We start from the raw sequence: 18,564 nt of genomic DNA, 5'->3' as shown, positions 1-18,564 counted from the left end.
AAATAATCCATTATTATAATCTAGAGGGAAGCTGGAAATGGTTTATTATTCTTTGAAAAGGGGGCCAATCTCATGTGGTAAGGAGAAAAGCCTTAAAATTTTGATGGAAATGTATGAAATAATTTATCTAAATTTCAATGCCTTAAAAAAGTACATAATACTATTTCCCATTAATAACTAATAATCTTTCTCCTATGATGGCTCTGATTTTTTCAAATAATACACGGGATATATTAAGGCATCACCCTGAATCAAGGCCATCTTTTCATTATACAAGCCAAGATATTTATTACCTTCAAAGAAATTTAACTAACTTGCATATGTTGCATTTAATAGGCACCACTGAACTCACCGATGAGCATATTGCATGTTGACCTTATTTTTCCAACTACAAGCTTGATATTTATATTTCACTGGGATTAAAATCAACAATACATTGCACAATCTTCAACAGAGAAACATTTATAAAAAGTTGCAAGATTCACAGATTGATGAATCATGAATTTGGAACAGAAATGAAAATTATGAGTAGTGGACATCACAGAATCTTGATCCTGGATGTCTGAATAATTTATGCTATAATCCAATGGAAAGATTATCAATAAAACTTACAAAGTACACTTAGCTGGACGGATGTTCTCATGGGCATGTCAGGAGCTAACGCTTCATGTTTAGCTTGGCATGAAAATTCAGCAAAATCATCATCTGATGTGGGTGTATAGGTGATTCTACTGGTGACGTTGTAGCGTTTTGCTAGCCTAGGACCCTCCTCATTTTCTGGTTTGTCTACGGGCTGAACGGTGCTTTCTCCACTCTCTGTAGTGGTAAGACAAGATATTTTAGTTTCTTAAAATATCGGTAAAATCATTCAAAAATAGCTAAAATGGTAAACAGGCAGTTCTGAACATGAGCCAGGGCAAAGGAGTAAAAAAACACAAAAATAGGTGCTGGGAGAAGGGCTTTTTTTAAGGACTCACCTATTTTCAAAGGAACTCTCCCTCGGTACCATTCTATTGTCGCAGCAGGCCGAGAATTATACACCACACATTCCAGTGTTAATGGAGTGTTCTCCCTGATTTCAATCTTTTCATTTGGTACGTGTCCAATAATCTCAACTGATGATGGTGGTGCTATAAAGAAACAAAAAATAATGTTATTGTTGTGAAACATTCAGTATTTGGAGTAATGAAACAAGTATTTGAAATAAAAATTTCGATATTTACAAAAACATATGTTATTGTTCACAAAATTTTTTACATCATTTGCTGGGGCACAATTTCAATGAGATGACTAAAATTGAGGCACTATTAACTGAGTGCATAAACTGAATCCTTTTCATGTCTTTAAATACATAAGAAAATAACAAAACCAAACGATTCAAAAGAGTATTTTTCAATCTTCTGCAGACTTTATAGCATCCCCTGACTTTCAAGGTGCATAAAAATACGAATAAATATTTTTATCTCTATTTTTTCTTCTCATCCTGAGTGAAAAACAAGGGGGTTCAATGTGATTGAGAAAAACTGCTCTAGTGGCCCAATTTCATCAAGGTCCTTTTTGGGTAAGGCAGTCGGGCTTTAAGGTTTAAATGTGCGAAACTGAAATGAATACAAACGAAAAGAGTTGTTTGAAAATTATCTAAAAACAAGGCATTTTCATTCAGCAAACCAGATACATAGCCTAAAAATTCCTCCAATACATCATGGCAACCCGCATTGTTCTGTGGCGCGAAGTCAGAACAAGTGAGAGTCACACTCAACAAAAGCTTTTTTTTATAACGATGGATTTGTGAGAAGGGCTGGGGAAAGCGTTCTCCTTAACGAGGGCGCGCGCACGACAAAACAAACGTAGTAGTGGGGGCAAACGTGTCAGCCATTCGGGCGTGAAGCCAAACTAAAAAAAAACACTCGCGAAAAAAAAGTTGCCGAATTGCAACCTCGAACACGACCCATCACGCGCGCAGTAACCCAACCAGGAAAACACTTCAACAACCCCCTGCAGTCTTCCGCCTGAGTTTTTTCATCACGCCTCACTTGTCAGCGACATTAAAAAAATACGCACTGCGACCCTGAACTCGTAGCGGTACATAGATACAGATCCTAGGGAACGAATTCGCCCTCCACCTCACGACCAGACTGTCGTCTTGAAAGGGTGTGCGTTTCCCCTCCAAAAACCCGCCTCTCACGAAATTCGGACCCGACTCCCTTCCCTCCTCTATGAAGGACAGCACGGGGCCTTAGCATCATTCGTGTGCCCCCTCCTATCCCCTCGTAACCTTTCCAAAACGCTGTGCTAACTCTCCCTCGTCCACCCCCACTCGTATACGTCCGCCTACCCCCTCCCGTCATACGCACACTCCCTCACTATCCAATTCGAAGAAGACTCAAATCCTTTATTTGTTCCACTTTTTATTTCCGGGGGAAGCTTGCTTTGCGCGCGTGTGCTGACTCTCAAGGAGAGACGCGTGCACACAACAAGGCACCAACCCGTTTTAAGGTCGTGAAAAAGGGGATAGGAGGATAAAGGATCACGAGGGCCCACGGAAGGGGAACGCGCGAGAGAGCCCATGCACGCACGCTCGCAGTGAAGATCGTTTCCACCCCATTTGACTGCCTCCCGAATAAAAAAAATAACTGAAGCGAAGGAGGTTGGGAGGGGGTTGGAGAGCTCATCACCATCACCAGACACCCCCCCCCACCTCCGCGCCCCTCACGAGAGCAAAATCTGAGCAATAAATTAGAGATGAAGTCGCGACGCGGAGGACGGGACGCGTGCGACGATGAAGCTTCATTTCCTCTTGCCCTTTTTCCTCCTCAAAGGGACGGGGCATGGGGACGGGGTTGAGGGCGGTGAAGAGGAGCAAGCGGGTGAGTGAGTCAGCCCTTGAGAAGGACCCGGGGGGCAATTAGCGAAGGACGGGATCGAGCGGTTTGGAGAGCGAGAAATTTTGGGAGGGTCGACTTTTATCCCTTCTCCCACTCCATCCCTCTCCACGAGAATGGGGAACAAAGAAGAACAATGAAATCTGTTTGAAGTACGATGGGAGGCTTTTATGTTTTGTTTATTCTTTTTTTTTAAAAGGGCGAAATAACAAGGAATTTAATTTGTTACAGATTTCCATCTCGAGTAGCAGTTATTAGGGGAGGCGATCGACGGCTATGGTCAATTGCGCCTTTCAATTCCCCCAGATTCCCCTCCCCCCCATGCTAAGCAATACTTTTCCTGCGAGAAGGCATCTCTGCATATAAAAACATAAGTATTAACCTATTTTATTTCTAACGAAATGCTCACTGGAACCGTTTCCAAATCAATTTCTTGTTTCTGTTTTAAATTAGGATCTGGAATCGAATCTATGGGCAGTTTAGCAAATTTCAAGGTTTAAAAGCTAATTTTTCCTTTTAAGTGTCGCCACTGATACATTAATGTTCAGCTACTCTACGTATCAGAAACTTACCAGAACACACTCAGACAACTAAAATCTACAAAATGATCAATAAACTTAGTACCTGGTTTTAAGGCGTAACTTATTGGCGGTGACATCCAGGGAAGTACGTACAAGCCCTCCTAATTTTGCACATTTTGAATAACTGACGTCGACTCTACGTTAATTAGGCAGCCGTATTCATGTGAAATAGTGACTGAGTACAACATTTAATAGTAGAAACGTACAAATAAGGTAGGTTTGCCCAAGCCACTTAGCCTTAAAAGATGCTCATCAATCAGAATTAGCAATTATAAGCTACTTTATAATTTGCGACTTCAAATTTGTCTAATAATATTACTGTGAGGGCGTGAGACTAAAATTCTGGTTCAATATTTCATAAAGCTGGAAAAGGCCGGCGCTCAGAGAGAAAGAGAAAGACCAACCTTTCATTTCTGAAATTAACGCGTAACTTCGGAAACAAAATTTAAGGGAGGACCAGAAAAGGAGATGACGTCAATGCCTTGCAACTTCATGAAGTTTATTCTTCCGAATCGAAAAGGCCATTTGCTCATTTCCGGACGCAGTCGCCCTATATTATAGCATCGTGCTGCGTTAAGCTTGTACTCACTGCTATGCACTTGTGTGCGATGAAGCATCATGGTCGGCCATAATGAAACAAGGCACTAAAAAATGAGTGCGGGCGATCTAGAATCACCTTGATACTACTCCCAAACTTGAAAAAAATTAGCAAACTTTCAACGTGACGTCGGATTCACAAAATTGGGAGGCGCCTCCCTTTCCTAGGGACCTGTCCGACGGGAGGGTTTTCCGCCTCGCGCTCCTCAATTTGCCCCACGGGGACAATAATCGGCTCACGCGGCACTAAAGCGGTGGGGCTCGTTGCGGGAAGCCGACTCTCACCGGGAGATGCGACGCTGACACTAGAAAATAATTAGGGAGACAAGTAGTGCGTATCATTTTGTATCGCCATCGAGCGGAGCGACGGGAAGCGTCCCACGCCAAATTACTGACGGCCTCGCACCGACACGCCTCAGCAGTCTCGGTGGAGGCCGTATAGGGTACAAACAAAGCGGCGACGACTCCACCGCTATCCTCACGCCACTAATAGATTGGCCACGAGCAACAAATTGCGGAGGGGATTGAGGCCGCCAGTGACAATGCTAGGATTCATTCATTCATTAATATTTCAATGCGAAGATTGGTTGACTGTAACCGTCCATTCTTCCTGAGCAAAGCTAATTCCCTCATGGCCTGATAAGCCCTCCTTCCGGACACTTCACTTTGCTTGACCTATGGGTACCATCACAGTTTTTGCTCGTTGGAACTTCCCTTGTGTTCTCCTCTGCACAAATTCATCGTGTCTCAAAATATTTTCAATCTATCTATTATTTTTGCTCTTTGTGCCTCACATGGGTTTCCATTTTTCGTTATTCGTGTACCTACTCCTCGTTTATCATTTAATCTGCCATATTTAATCTTAAGAATCCTTCTTCATCACCAGATTTCGAACGGCCCTATCCTTCTCTCGTCTGCTTTTCCTACGACCCAAGTTTAATCCGTAAAGCGTCGTAAACAGAAGGCTTTCGCATAGGTCCTCGATTCAGCTGAACCTTCTTAGAGCACGTTAACTATTTCCTCAGTATTTCTCGAATTAGTCCGGAATGCTACCATCAGGTATTAAAAAATAAAGATATGCGTGATACCAATACATACTCATATTGCTGTCAAAAAATTCTATCCTCAATTACATGATTAATTGAATGGAAACAATACCTGCCACATATAATGTAAAACAGGGATCATAGTCTCTCTTCGGACTGCATACGAATCTTTGAAAGGATTCTGTGCCATCTTTAATCACACAGAAACTGAATATTTTGAAAGAACTGCAAATTTGACAGCCTTGCTGGATTTTATGGTGACAACGCCTTAACAGCCCATAATTTTCAAGCTAAACTGCCGAGGAACTTACGGTTAACCGAACACATTTCCTCTAAGGATACCAAGTATTTGTTATTAATGCTAAATTAACTTTCTGATGAAGTCGGTCAATAATTTCATTTAATCTTTTCTCTTACGTCCTCTTTCCGTTCTCATAGATATGTTAATTTTTCCATCAACTTAAATGACATTCCTAGAGTAAGGGATTCGTTATTTTAAGTTCGGTCTAATAAACCCAGAAAATTTTGCCGAGTACTCATACCATACACCCTCTCAAAAATAAGGTCAACAGATTTTCCACGTCACGCAAGGTCTTTAGAATTGTCAAAGAGGTCCCCGGAGGCGAAAGTTTGAAACATACTGTAATGGATTCCGTATGAATTTCCTCTTAAATTTTTCCATCTTTGCAAGTTGTTTTACAGAAACTATTATGCTTATAATGTGAATCTGGTGCAAAATATTCAAGCCGAAATCATAATTGTTATGCATGATTGTGGTCAGTACATTAAAACTCATTACATTAAAAAACATTATATACACGAAAAAATAACAAAATTCAAAAGTAAAGGATACTTTAATGAGAGAGAGAAACAGTAAAGCAAACTAGATTTACATTTTTTACGACATAATAATTAAATCGGTAAAGTCAATCCCATTGCTTTTGAAAAAACGGAATCCCTGTCAAAGGACAGCTACGTGTCTAGAATGAGTGCCTGTATGCCTGCTGAATGCTGATGCTATGACATAGCGTTTTATAGTTTGGCAAAAATGCATTTGTGAGTAGGTAACATAATTAGCCCTAGCATTAACTGAACCAAAATATTCAAGGATACATTAAATTCCAATGTTTCAACGAATTAAAATTTATTATTATTTAATATATTTCTTTGTAAGTCGGCAATCAAATATAATCTACGCATTTAAAAAAACTTTGGTAGGTCCCCAACAACTGCTACGTTTTAACATAAATTTCTTGCTTTACCCTAGTTTGAGTGCCATGTAATAGGGAAGTCTGTAGTACGTGGATACTTTTGCCTTTTATTCTAATGATAAGTTTTCCTCTCTGACTGAGGACGTAAAAACTAGAGAGAATGAACTTACTTCAGCGGTAAACTAACATTTGGTAACTTTTGTTTCGTAATATGTAGTGCACAGCATAAAAATATTGAGCGCGAAATTAAATTAATCTCTGAACAACAATTACCAATGTAGGCAGAGAATTCACCCCTGAAACAACTATGAGGGATAAGGGAAACGTTTTAATTTGAAATATGAAGGGCATCAATGGCGTCTTTACATCCAAGGCGCTCGATGCTGACACTCAACGCCTATGCCCCAGAGAGTCGGTAGTCATTCTTTTTTATTTCCCTCCGTCATACCTACTTAGTCGCTCTATCGCACATAACTATAAGTAATTTTCTAGGCAGTTTCGCAGAAATGTCGCTCTTACGTTCCCTCATTCCTTTTTATACGGCCCAGCGATATGGTGGTTGACTCTTTCAATGAGTTTGTTTTCACAGATATTTTTTTCTCCTCTGTGCCTCCAATATCCCAACCCAAAAGTTTTCCCTTTGCAAGATTAAAGTTTAAACGACCGACAGAGGAGAAGTCCTTCAAAAAGAAGACTGTGGAGTATTAGCGGAGATTTAAAGAGATTCCGTTGCCAACAAGTTAATAGAAGAGGGAGGGTCGGTGAGCGAAGCAGAACGGGAGGAGTGGTTGATAACAGGGGCGGGGAGAGAAAGACGCTAGGATAAAAACATATAAATGTAAGGCAGCTCCAGCCTTGACAAAAAATAAACCAATACGAAGTTGTAGGGAGGTTTCAATGGACTGAAAATTAGCTTCCTTTTTAGCGTTTACGCCTAGGGCACTTCGGAAAAGGAGCCCGCGAAATCCTTCGGCCCCTAAAAGGGACAAGGGAAACATTTCCGCAGCGTTAACTTCCCCGGGATGCAGACTGACGCCACGGGCGTGGACGGTTTGACCACCTCTCTGCTCTCGTGTATGAATTAAAATATTCACATTTCGGAAACCTCAATTAAAAAAAAACAACTAGTTTTCCATCACAGTCCGATCCAATTAAGCAGTGGACTGCATGAAAAATTGTCAAGCATAAGTGATTGGATTTTCGTTGCCCCAGTGGCAGAGGATATCGCAAATAATTCAATAAGGATTATTATACCACAACAAACTCCCATGTCCGAGGTAGGACGCAAATAAAAAAACCGTAGGGTTAGGTGAATGCTTAACCACCTGAAATAGTGGATCAGCAAAATATTACAAACAAATCCTTAGATTCAATAAACCTTGAATGACAGTGCGCTGTTTGCTGAGCAACTTTTGCCTTAGCTCAGCGTTAAACAGCATAGTCCAGTGTTGGTAGTGGATAATCAACTATCACTGCCACCGAGAGATTTAAATTTCTGCTAGAATTTTGAGGAAAATTAACAACTAGAAACAGATGGAATTTCATTCACTTAATGTTTAAATAATACATTGTTGAGGATTTTATAGGAACTATAACGATTCACACGAAATATTTTTCGAATAAATATACGACGGGCTACGTTATGGTCGGCAGAGCGAGGTGAAGCGCATGCTAAACAAATTTATGAAAGGCACGTTTCCATGCCATGGGATTTTACAGCCATGGCCTTCCACCTTGCTGCCTTCAACTCCAATCCAAGGCGGCCAACTCGGGAAACGAAAGTCTTATTATCCCCCCGTGACTGGCATTTGGAAGCCTAAGTTTACAACATGCAAGGGCAAACTTCAGGGTCTTAAAAGTAAAGAGCAGTATTCAACAAAAAGTTGCACGTGGTGCTATATTAATAGCTAAAGAGATGCTCCGGACACTTAGCTCTACAATGAGAACCGTGAGTTGTTTTTTAATTGTGAAAAGCGAATGTGTAAAAAAAATCTAGGATATGATGTAGGTTGCACACTCGAGGGTGACCGATCTCCGGCCTCAGGGTGCACTATCCCCGGGAACCGGCAAAACGATCACAACGGGGACAACACTTCTCGTTGTTAGAATACTGATTAACGGTGGGAAAAATACCACGACTTGACTATTAAGAACACGTACAAATAGGCAACGTGCATAGCCAAAAGGGGAAGAAAGATTGTAAATATCTAGCATGCTTATAAAAACTGTTGACACCCCCTAATCGAAATATAGACTGCACAACACTTGGTGGTTGTATTTTATCTGCAACCTAGGTGCCAACACCGGTCGATTCGAGAAAAAATTGAAATGCTTATCTCGTATCCTGAAAGCATCGACATTCGAAAACTTCGAAATATCTAGCAGATAATTGAATTTCCGTTGGAGAATACAGTATACTAGTATATTTTCCTATGATTATTCTTTCGCTTCTACTGTACCTTCATGCCTCTTAAAATAAAGATCATTTAAAGATAGATGCATGCTTATTACGTGAAATATCAAATAGGCGAACACTATTAAGTACCATTGGAAAATCTGTCACGGTTCTCTCGTCGGTGAAAACGGTGTGAACCCTATACTCTCGCTTGATACACTGGCCAGCGATACAAGGATATGCAATTGAACGGACCCTTGTCCATGGGTTAAATTTTCCCTAGGATTAATGTACAAAAATGACTCACAGCGATACCACATTATTAGATCACATGACTTATCATATTATAAATAAAAAGAAACTTTTTATAAATTTCCCACAAGTTACCAGTTGGCAATTTAAGCAACCTTTCTGTAAATTACAGATTAATTTTATTTTAGATCGTTTAAGGCAATACATCGTAGAGTACTGGGGCAAAAAAAATAAAGCAAGCCAACTAAAAAGAAACACGAAGACAGCATGGCACACACCAATTACTGGCTATCAGTTGAGCTGAAACATTGCCCCGGTTCTAACAATCCAGAACTTCTTTTAACGAAACGAGCTACGGACTGCGGAATTTTTTCCGGCCTTGACCGCTAAGGCAGGTTTGTAACCTCCTGCATCGAACTCACAGTACCTGGGATTCATACGAGTGTAACGACGACCCACGACCGTACGTTCGTTCACGTTTCATCTCACGCAGTTTTGCTTAGGGACGCAGGGGGAGGGGAAAAGGTAAGGATATTCGGCGCCCGCGAGAGGGGGGGTAGTGGTTGGGGGTGGTGGTGACAGCGTTGACACACGCGCGTGCGTACGTAGCCATATATGTGTATGTACTTCTGGCCCAACGGAAGGACGTCGCTGGGGAAGGAAATGTTTGGCCCGTGTTCCCGGCGTTCCGGTGGGAATAGTTTTTTTCCTAAGGAGACAGAGGAGCATGAGAGGCAATGAGATGGAGGTGCGCTGAGAATGGCATGGTGAGGGAGTGGGGGCGGGAGGCTGCAGGAGGGAAAGGACTGAATGTATACATACGCTCACACACAAAACTCTCATACCATCTCCACGGAGACGGAAAACTCATGCATGCTGCTCCCTGCCACCCCCTCCCCTCGCCTCTACTCTCCCATACGCGAGTCAGGAACTTCCATAAGGCAAGGTAAGAGGCAAGAGGAGAGTGAGGCAGAGGGAGTTAGGAGAATTAAAACACGGACGCTGCGCTCAATATTTAGACACGTGCTCGCAGCATGGGCCAGGGGGACGGGTGGAGGAAGTGCAAAGAGAGGCAGCACTTCGCTAATCAGAAAAATCCCCCGCGGCTGAATAGAGGAAGGGACGGTGAGAGAAAGGTGGGGTGTGGGGGAAGATGAGTACGAGTTGGAGGGAGGGGGAGAGGTTAGGCTGTAAGACTAGTTTGCCAATTTGGTGAACTTATCGCCGCAAGCGTACGAGTGCCTTTGTGGCCGCCCCATTGCGCGGCGAAACGGCCCAAGCGATTTCCAGAAAATAGGATGAACCAAGTGGATCCATGGAATCATCTATTCCTTCCTTGACGCCCTGACCCCCATATTCTGAATTTGGGGAACTACCCTGAGGCCATATGTATACGTTCACAATTCGGCGTCCGTGAATCCAGACACTGACTGGACCGTCCCCTACAGTCGCGGTGATGACTCTCAAGGAGAAGAGAAAGACAGGAAAAGTACAGGAGGTAAATTTTACCATTTTTACGCAGTTTGGAAAAATAAGAACGTAAATACATTATGCAGAGTAATGTGCGTGAAAACAGGATATCAAGAGCCTAATTAAAAGTATTTGTTAAACTTCAAGTAAAAACATCTTCATTCACATTCTCTGCGACCTAATGATGGTAAATATTCAACGATTTCCGGAATTATACTCGGGGCGCCTATACAAATGATCATTGCCAACGGTAAGTACTTAGCGGAACTCGAAAATAGGCCCTAAGTTTCTAACTATTTATTTCGATTAACTTGAGCTATGGGCAATTGTGCATTTCGCACATTGGCATTTTTTGTGGAAAGTGCGGGTTTCAAACAACAGCTACAAATATTCCCTTTTTCGATATCTTCGATTTTTCCTTTGGAGCACGTAATGACTCAACTTTATGACAACATTTCGTTTAATTAGCTAATCATAGTAGTGAGAAACTATGGTCCTCGGGCCATAACTTGCCAAGCACCACTTCACGAAGGTGTCGCGAAATGGTCTGTCTGGAGATAAATTTCACAAACTCCTCAAAGTGCATTCCCGCATTGCCAGTGAAGATGTATGTAATTACGTGAGGTTGTTTTAAAAAGTTTTCCCACACCTATCTTATCTGCTAGTGACTTAACATTAGTATTCACATAATTCTTATAGAGTGCAAGAAAGGGCATCAATGGTAATACAGTAGAGAAGCAAGCACAAGTCATTTATTCATAATTTCACCTATTTAGTAAGGAATAATTAAATGAGAAATTCAAATTGCATAAGGTAGCAGCATCTTTCGCGTATATTTATTCCAAATAAATAGGAATTCATTGTAATGCCCTACCAGACGATTACAGAAAAAATACGCTTTCATTCCAAGACAAAGAGTAGTGCCCCGTCGTAAAACTCTCATTAATTTGCGCGGTATATGAGAGTTCATGTGGCTGAAGAAGTAAGAAGTTAGCTATGAATGGCCGGGGAGTCATCAGAAAGGTTTCCTCTCAAACTGAGGAGAATAATTCAGTGTTTCTATGGAATTTAAAGAAAAGCTATTACAACCTGATTCAGAATTTTCAAGCGAGAAAAAATAACCCATCCTAGGAACAATTAGAAAAAACCACGAATTTGGTAAATAAAAAACATATATTCGGAGAAAAATTACATCCAATACACATTCTGTTGAACATTAAGGAAATGATAAGAATTGATTTTATTAACTTAATGTTAAACCAATAAGATTTTTTGAATAATACTTAAGTATTATTAATATCATTTCCATTTCATTAGGAAAGCCATTTGAGTGTTCAAGAAAGGCAATTCGTACATTTTACGACAAGAGATGATAATTATACACGATAGCAATTCTCAATGAATGTAAGTTGTTTATTTATGAATGTATGCGTTCTTGGCAGCTAACGATTGTTGCAGGTTAGAATTAATTATCTTATTTGTAATATTCTCTCCCCTTACACGACGGTGTTGTCGACAAAAGGATTCTCATAAGCCTTACCAAAGAAACACAACTGTCATATTGCTCTGTTCCTTTCCTACTCCTCTTTGGTCGGTAGAAAGGATCGCGAAGAACAAAATAAGAAGTAGAGACAAACGCCTTCCCTTGGTAACTCTTTTGGTTTCTCTTCTCCCGAGGGATCCGTTCAAGACATCGATACCAATAAACTGCCTCCTTGAGAACGGGTTTAGCCTCTCTAATTCTTCCTCATGGCCGAGATCCGTTTGTACTGTGTCCTTAAAAAAGACAGCCACTCAACCACGTGCCCACGGCACTATTGGGATTGAGTGACAGCACGAAATAAAAGTCTCGGGACTCGGGAGAACGGAGAAGAAAGGATGAAAGGCGGGGGAAGCGAGTAAGACGAGGAAGAAGAGTGAAAAGACGCTGACAGTGGGGGGAGGAGATGAGGGGGAAAGGCAGAAATGGGAGGAGGGGTCGGAGGAGGGGTGGAGCGATGAAAGTGCAAGGCAAATTGGGAGGCTGGGGGATGAGATGAACGGAGTGTGCTCCACCGAGGGAGAGGGACTGCGGCGGGGGAGAGCGTGCGACGATGTGGAGGGAGACAGGACGACGAGAGTCAAAACAATCCGTTTCCCGAGGTTAACAAACGTTCGGAGAGAATAAACTTTGCCTGCCGGATTGAGGACTTCGGTCACGGCAGAGCGCCGAATCCCGACCCCAATACGGCGTCGTGTGCACGACTCACCGTCTTTGAATGATCAAGGGGAAATTCGAACGTGCAAGCAGGACAAGCATATTTGGTTCCTCGATTTGTCGTGAGCCTGCGGGGCTCTAACCTAGGAACGATAAGTGAGAGAGAGAGAGACATGAACGTTCCAGGGCATTGTCCACTCCCCTAAACCGAGGTGGATTCACAAATGGCTCGGGGTTTAGGTTCGCCGGGGCCAATACTGCTGAATCTCGAGTCGCCGTGACAGCACCACCGACTCCTTGGCTATGGAGGGATTTTGTGTCGAAATAATTCAAATGCTTTTCCAAACTTGGGTCATTAATCGAGAATTTCCGCCTACAACCATACAATGCCATTCGAAAGGATTCTACGTAATTTCTGCGGGCAGGAGCTGGCAGCTTATGCACCAGAGTGTTAGGCGCTCGGACTATTGAGATCATATCACACTCTGGACAGAATACAAGAGCAAATACCCTATGTCAGAGTGGCATCGAAATCCGGGTTATCCGGCGAAGGAGCAACCGATCGAGATGGTCAAGTTTGCTCAAATCGAATTAATGCCACATTTAAAATAAAGACGTAAATGGATTAATTTTGAAGCTCCCTATACTAAGGTGCGATGGAATCTCATAAAAAGACTTTTCTCAGTAAACTACTGTGGCATGAGAATTATTGTCTACTGCAATACATGATTCATCAAGGCACACTCAAACAAATGAAATTTGATACTCTGCTTGCTGGATTTCGATGCTTGGTTGAAAAACAAAAGTTGCTCTGACAATGCCACATATTTCGGCAGTGACGACAGCCGAAAAAAAGTACAAATATATTTTATAAACTTTATCTAGCTATGAAGTCTGATTTATACCTAATTAAAATGTGACGAGTTAAGAGGGAAATCGAAATATATCAACCGCCGGGAAGCAGGCAAGCCAGGGCAAAACACGTTGACGTATCTTTCCTATCAAGGCTGGATCTAGATATGGGAGTGACGAGGCCTGCGCTCAACTCTCCCGGGTCAAGAGGTGGGAGAGGGGGAAATCGTCGCTGGGCTGCCCTTAAAATCCCCGACAACCCGAGCGGAGAGAGAAAGAGTGGGACCTGCTTCACAGACCGAGATTCAAACCCCACTGCGCCACGAGCCATTCGGCGGATCCTGGGACGGTTATGGCGAAGGCAATACGAAGGAGTAGGTAAAGTAGTAGGAGGATGAAAATGAAGCAGGGAGGGGGGACGGAGGGGGGGAGGGAGAATCGAAAGAGGGTGGGCGCGGAGCGGGCGGGGGTGAGGGGTCGTTGACCCCATCCATTCACCAAAAGGGGCACCGTGTGGAAGGAAGGCAGGGAGGGCACTCAAAAAAATATAAAAGACACACACACGCATGAACACAGCAGCGGAGACTGTTAAAGGTTGGACGACGGCAGTGCGAGGAAGAATGCGATGGAGTGAAGGAAGAGGGAGGGGTAGGAGGAAGAGATGAGCTTGCATGCGCCGCGATGGAGGTGGATGTGATGGATGGGGTGGGGAGTGGATGAGCAAAGGCTGAGTGGGTGGTGGTGGGTGGGGGAGAGGGAAGAAGAGGAGGGTGGGGCAGGGAAAGTGAGGGAAAAATATGAGGGGGAGCGTGGGGTGGGGGTGTGCGGGAAGGCGGGTTTATAAGGATACGGGAGGGGAATGGGGATTCCAGCAGGGGCGGAGGATCTCGAGTGGGAGGCGTGGGTGGGAGAAGCGGGGTGGAGCGGGAGGAAATACGGGACTGAGTAGGCGGAGAAAGAGAAAGGAATCAACGGGGGTGAAGGAGGAAAAATCTGTGGACGAGGGAGGAGAGAGAGAGAGACGGGAGGAAAAGAGGGCTCGACTCAGTGACGCCGTTTGGCAGATACTCCGAGACATCGACTTTATTCCGGTTCTTCTTCGGTGCGCATTGGAATATGGAGTGTGCACTGGTGTGAGTGAGTGTGTGTCCTTTAGAGCGTGTGTGGGGGTTAGGAGGGACTCGGAGCGGACGGGAGGGAGTGTCCCATCTTAGACGCATTGGCACATAAATCAGCCGGCCCTGACGGCGGAATGGGGATGCGAGGGGCGTGAGACGGGGATGGGAGAAAAACCTTGCGATTAGATAAAAGCTGACCATTTGCACAGATAAGGGCGGGCAAGAAATGCACGGTCAATCCGAAGGCGGGCCTGTTTTTGTGCGACGGGCGCGGGGAGGGGGAGTGGGGGGGGGGAATTATATGCCTCGAAAAACATTCGGATGGCCAAGGGGGAAAAAAATATTGTGAACGGTTCCACATGCTTTCCTTCGACTACCCCTGGATCCTCGCCCTGGGGATGGAAAACAAGACGGAGCCGTCGCAAGGGTAACCTTAAATCACGATTCTCGACGTGGAATTAAAAGAGATGCATTCGTAATAATCCCACCAGTTTTCCTAAACTAAAAACAGAGCTAATTTTGCATGAAAATCTTGACAATAAGGGAAACAAACCATGAAAATTATCAAATTTATCCTTAGAGCTGAATTTTTTATTACAAAATTATATTACTTTTCATTCAGTTCTCTCGGGTTACGTGGAGACACATTTTTCCTCGGCACAATAATAGTTCAGTTCGGAAGGGTACTAAAACAAGATGCTAAAGACTCAAGGAATTATTTTTGATCTTTAACTTTTTGTTAGAAATAAAATTAGCGGTCAACTAAGGAAAATTAATTAGCAATATTATGGAAGTAACACAATGGTTGTTGACTAAACCCCCGATCAGGGTCCTTAAAACCCGATGATGAAGCTATCCACGTGACGTAAAAACAAAGTGGCAAAAAATGAATGTGTCTGCTGAGCAACCAAGCTTTTCGACTTTTACAAACTGTGATTCTAGCTCAGCTGGTGTCAAATGAACGGATGAAAATATGAAAGCAGACAAGTAATCAAATAACACGCTTCACTATCATTAGTCTTCAATCTGAAGATTGGTAACAGCACTCCATCACTCTTCCATGCTGAGCCCTCCCCTACTTTATGGCTCTCTTTTGTCGCATCATTCTTAATTTGCCTTAAGTACTTATTTCTTGGACTTCCTATTCAGCACTCCCTTATCTTTTGCCTCCTATAATTCTCCGTACTGATATCTACTGCTCTTTGACAAAACTCATTACTTTTCCACTTTGCCTATCCACTTGATGTTCAACAGCCGTTTTAATCGACGAATAAAAACATTTAAAACATTCTGCTTTGATTTACAGTCATTATTACAGCTTAAGTGGAACTCCCTCCGGAATCTCTTCTGAATTCACCAAATACTTCCAACTATTCATCATTATTCTTTCGTTCTTCGTATTCACTCTAGTTTGGAGAAAAACTATTATTTTACTAATTGCAGAAATTATCTTCCAAATGGTTAACAAGAGAGCTAAGGCCATCGGAAATATCAAAAGTTGGCGAGAGTTTTCAGAGCCACTCAACCACACAACTTTAAATTTACAAAATACATTTAAAGCATTTTTCTTTGGAGCAAATGGATTTTCAACAGTTTTCTCAACTTTCTTCGATTTCTTCCTTGATTTATTTTTTAACCATGTACACACGTCGGTGCTCCATTTATTCCGTGAGAGGAAAATAATAATTTATATTTATTTTTACCCGCACTAACACGACCGATGCGATGGCAACAAAAAATATAACGCGCAAATTTGCTGCAATTCGAGGGAGCACTACCAGCCAATTGAATCACAATAAATTGCAGAACAATTTTTCCGAGAGTAAAACTCGGACCCATATAGGAAGGTGGATGAAAAGGATGGCCAGAAGAAAGAGTGAACGTCAATAAATTCACATCACTCTTGGGTTATCAACTTTATTCCCATTTCACTAAAGGCCTTCCAACTTGATTGAAAATTTCAAACATACATAAAAAATGGAAATGCAAAACAATGCGTCGAAAACGTAGAATAAGGCTGAACATCCCGCAAGCGACCTTCACAAAAAAATCAAGGTACGACAGTTATTTATTCCATTAGAGTGATTAAACGCTCGCATCATGTGAGCAATTTCGCAGCTTCCTCGGACACTGAGAAGTACCACTGACTGAGTGTAAGGGCCTGAACAAAAGAGCTTATCTGACGCCGAAGCCATTTCCTAGCAGGAAGGAAGACTCCAGAAGGGACACATTTTACTCCGCACGCTCAAAACATCAGCGGATGAGAGCATTTCGGCGCTCAGAAAAAAAACAATAGTCATTGAAGTAATACGTGAGCAAGGAGTGGGAGGAAATTGCGACCGGAACATTAAACGGCCGCAGGTGACCAGCACATGACTCGGAGGACAAAAATCCTGCATTGCAATGCATATATTTTGCAGGGGGGGGGGAACGGAGAGACAGTGGAGAATTCAACAAAAAATAAACATTACTCAGCGAATTTTTGAAAACAAGAAAAATAAACTCGAGTTTTTTTTTAAATTTCTGAGGTAGCTAAAGGAAGGAAGGAAGGGAGGTACCAGTAGCTATGCAGGACCCGATACGCTGGGGTCAGCTGATAAAAGCTGTGAGAGCAACAACTATAAGCTGTGAGAGCCCTGGTACTGAAGCAAGCTTAACATTTCTGATTTCATTACTTCCCGAAATAAAAACACACGTGATTTTTCTGAAAAGTTTGCCCTCCACATTGTACAGCATGACATTCTTTAGAACGCAGTCGACTTACACACATAGGTCGCCGCGTTGTGTATACGTTAATACACGTACAACCATGCCAGCGGATAACGAAGTGACGCTGCATTTGGAAAATAATTCATTAATAAACGGGTAATTTTTTGACAAACACTAGCTTGGAGTCTTATACAGCATCGTTAACAATATGACACCTAGGATGGGTTCAACGAAGCTCACCAACTGTTTCCCATAGGCTAGCCACTGACAATCTTTTATTCGCAGTCACTTCCGTCATCATTTCGTGAACATAACTCATTCAGCGGTGACTGCCATCAAAATGTACCCGATAAGGTATTACGTTCTAATTTTAAGAACTCTCATAAAAGCTTTTTCTCCTACTCTTCTAAGACTCTCTCAGTTGCTGGTAGTAGTTTTTAAATGAGGACCCCGACAGCTAAGGTCATTCGCGCCATGGATGGGAAAGGAAGGGTGGAGAGAAACCCGGCGTCGGCATTTGCCTACTATTGTGGAAAGACGCCCAGGGGTCAGCAGCTTAACGTCCCATCCGACGGACGTCGTATTCACTCAATTTACTCTACACAAAGCACCTCAAGTAGGGGTCGGGATACCACTGAAAAATATTTGTTGCCTCCAGGATTTGAACCCTGGCCCTCTCGGTGGAAAGCCTGTGCGTTAGCCACCGCACCATCCCGATCCCCTTAGTGCTGTTAATATTGTAATTTCTGCACATGCTATCCTTAATACCTGGCTGCCATTAGATATTGTGTAGACACTGAATGCTTTTATGAAATTTTTCGGAAAAATAAAAATAATCCTATCAGGTCGTCCCAAAGTCGTAACGACAGTGCTGACCCGGACGACGACGAAAAATATGACGAGAATCGCGTGTAGGCAGCATTGACTCGGCGTAGATGAACTAATTGGGATCGACTTTTAGCCTTCCTCGTAGATTAATGATAATTCAAATCATACCGTTCCTGGAACATGAGATTCAACTCATTCACATTCATGAAAAAGAGAAAAAAAACCTTAGCGACCAAATAAATGGAATTTCAAGCACGGTGGAAAAGATACATTGTTTATTCAAAGCATGCTGTCGCAGTTCTCTCCAATTTCACGCCTCATAATGACCAAGACGGTGCATCCAAGTTAATTATCATAAATTTTTAGGATACTCGGAACAACAACGCATACGAAAGTTTCGTCAGTTTTACACTCCTGTCTTAAAAG

General features: G+C 42.6%; 1 protein-coding gene across 2 annotated transcripts in view; it reads right to left on the bottom strand.

The window, feature by feature from the left end:
- Nucleotides 1-18,564, bottom strand: part of LOC139695157 (nephrin-like) — a 482,338-nt gene that overhangs the window by 18,075 nt on the left and 445,699 nt on the right. For both annotated transcript variants that reach the window (XM_071593811.1, XM_071593810.1), the window contains exons 3-4: nt 978-1,130; nt 613-816 (exon numbers count right to left, since the gene is read on the bottom strand). In XM_071593811.1, coding sequence (XP_071449912.1) covers nt 613-816; nt 978-1,130 — 357 coding nt within the window. The remainder of the gene's footprint in view (nt 1-612; nt 817-977; nt 1,131-18,564) is intronic.

Source organism: Hetaerina americana, unplaced genomic scaffold (assembly GCF_022747635.1).
Source record: "Hetaerina americana unplaced genomic scaffold, ioHetAmer1.1.p SCAF_6, whole genome shotgun sequence".
Taxonomy (NCBI): Eukaryota; Metazoa; Arthropoda; class Insecta; order Odonata; family Calopterygidae; genus Hetaerina; species Hetaerina americana.
Note: the sequence above shows the minus strand (reverse complement) of the source record. Positions and strands in the feature narration are given on the sequence as shown.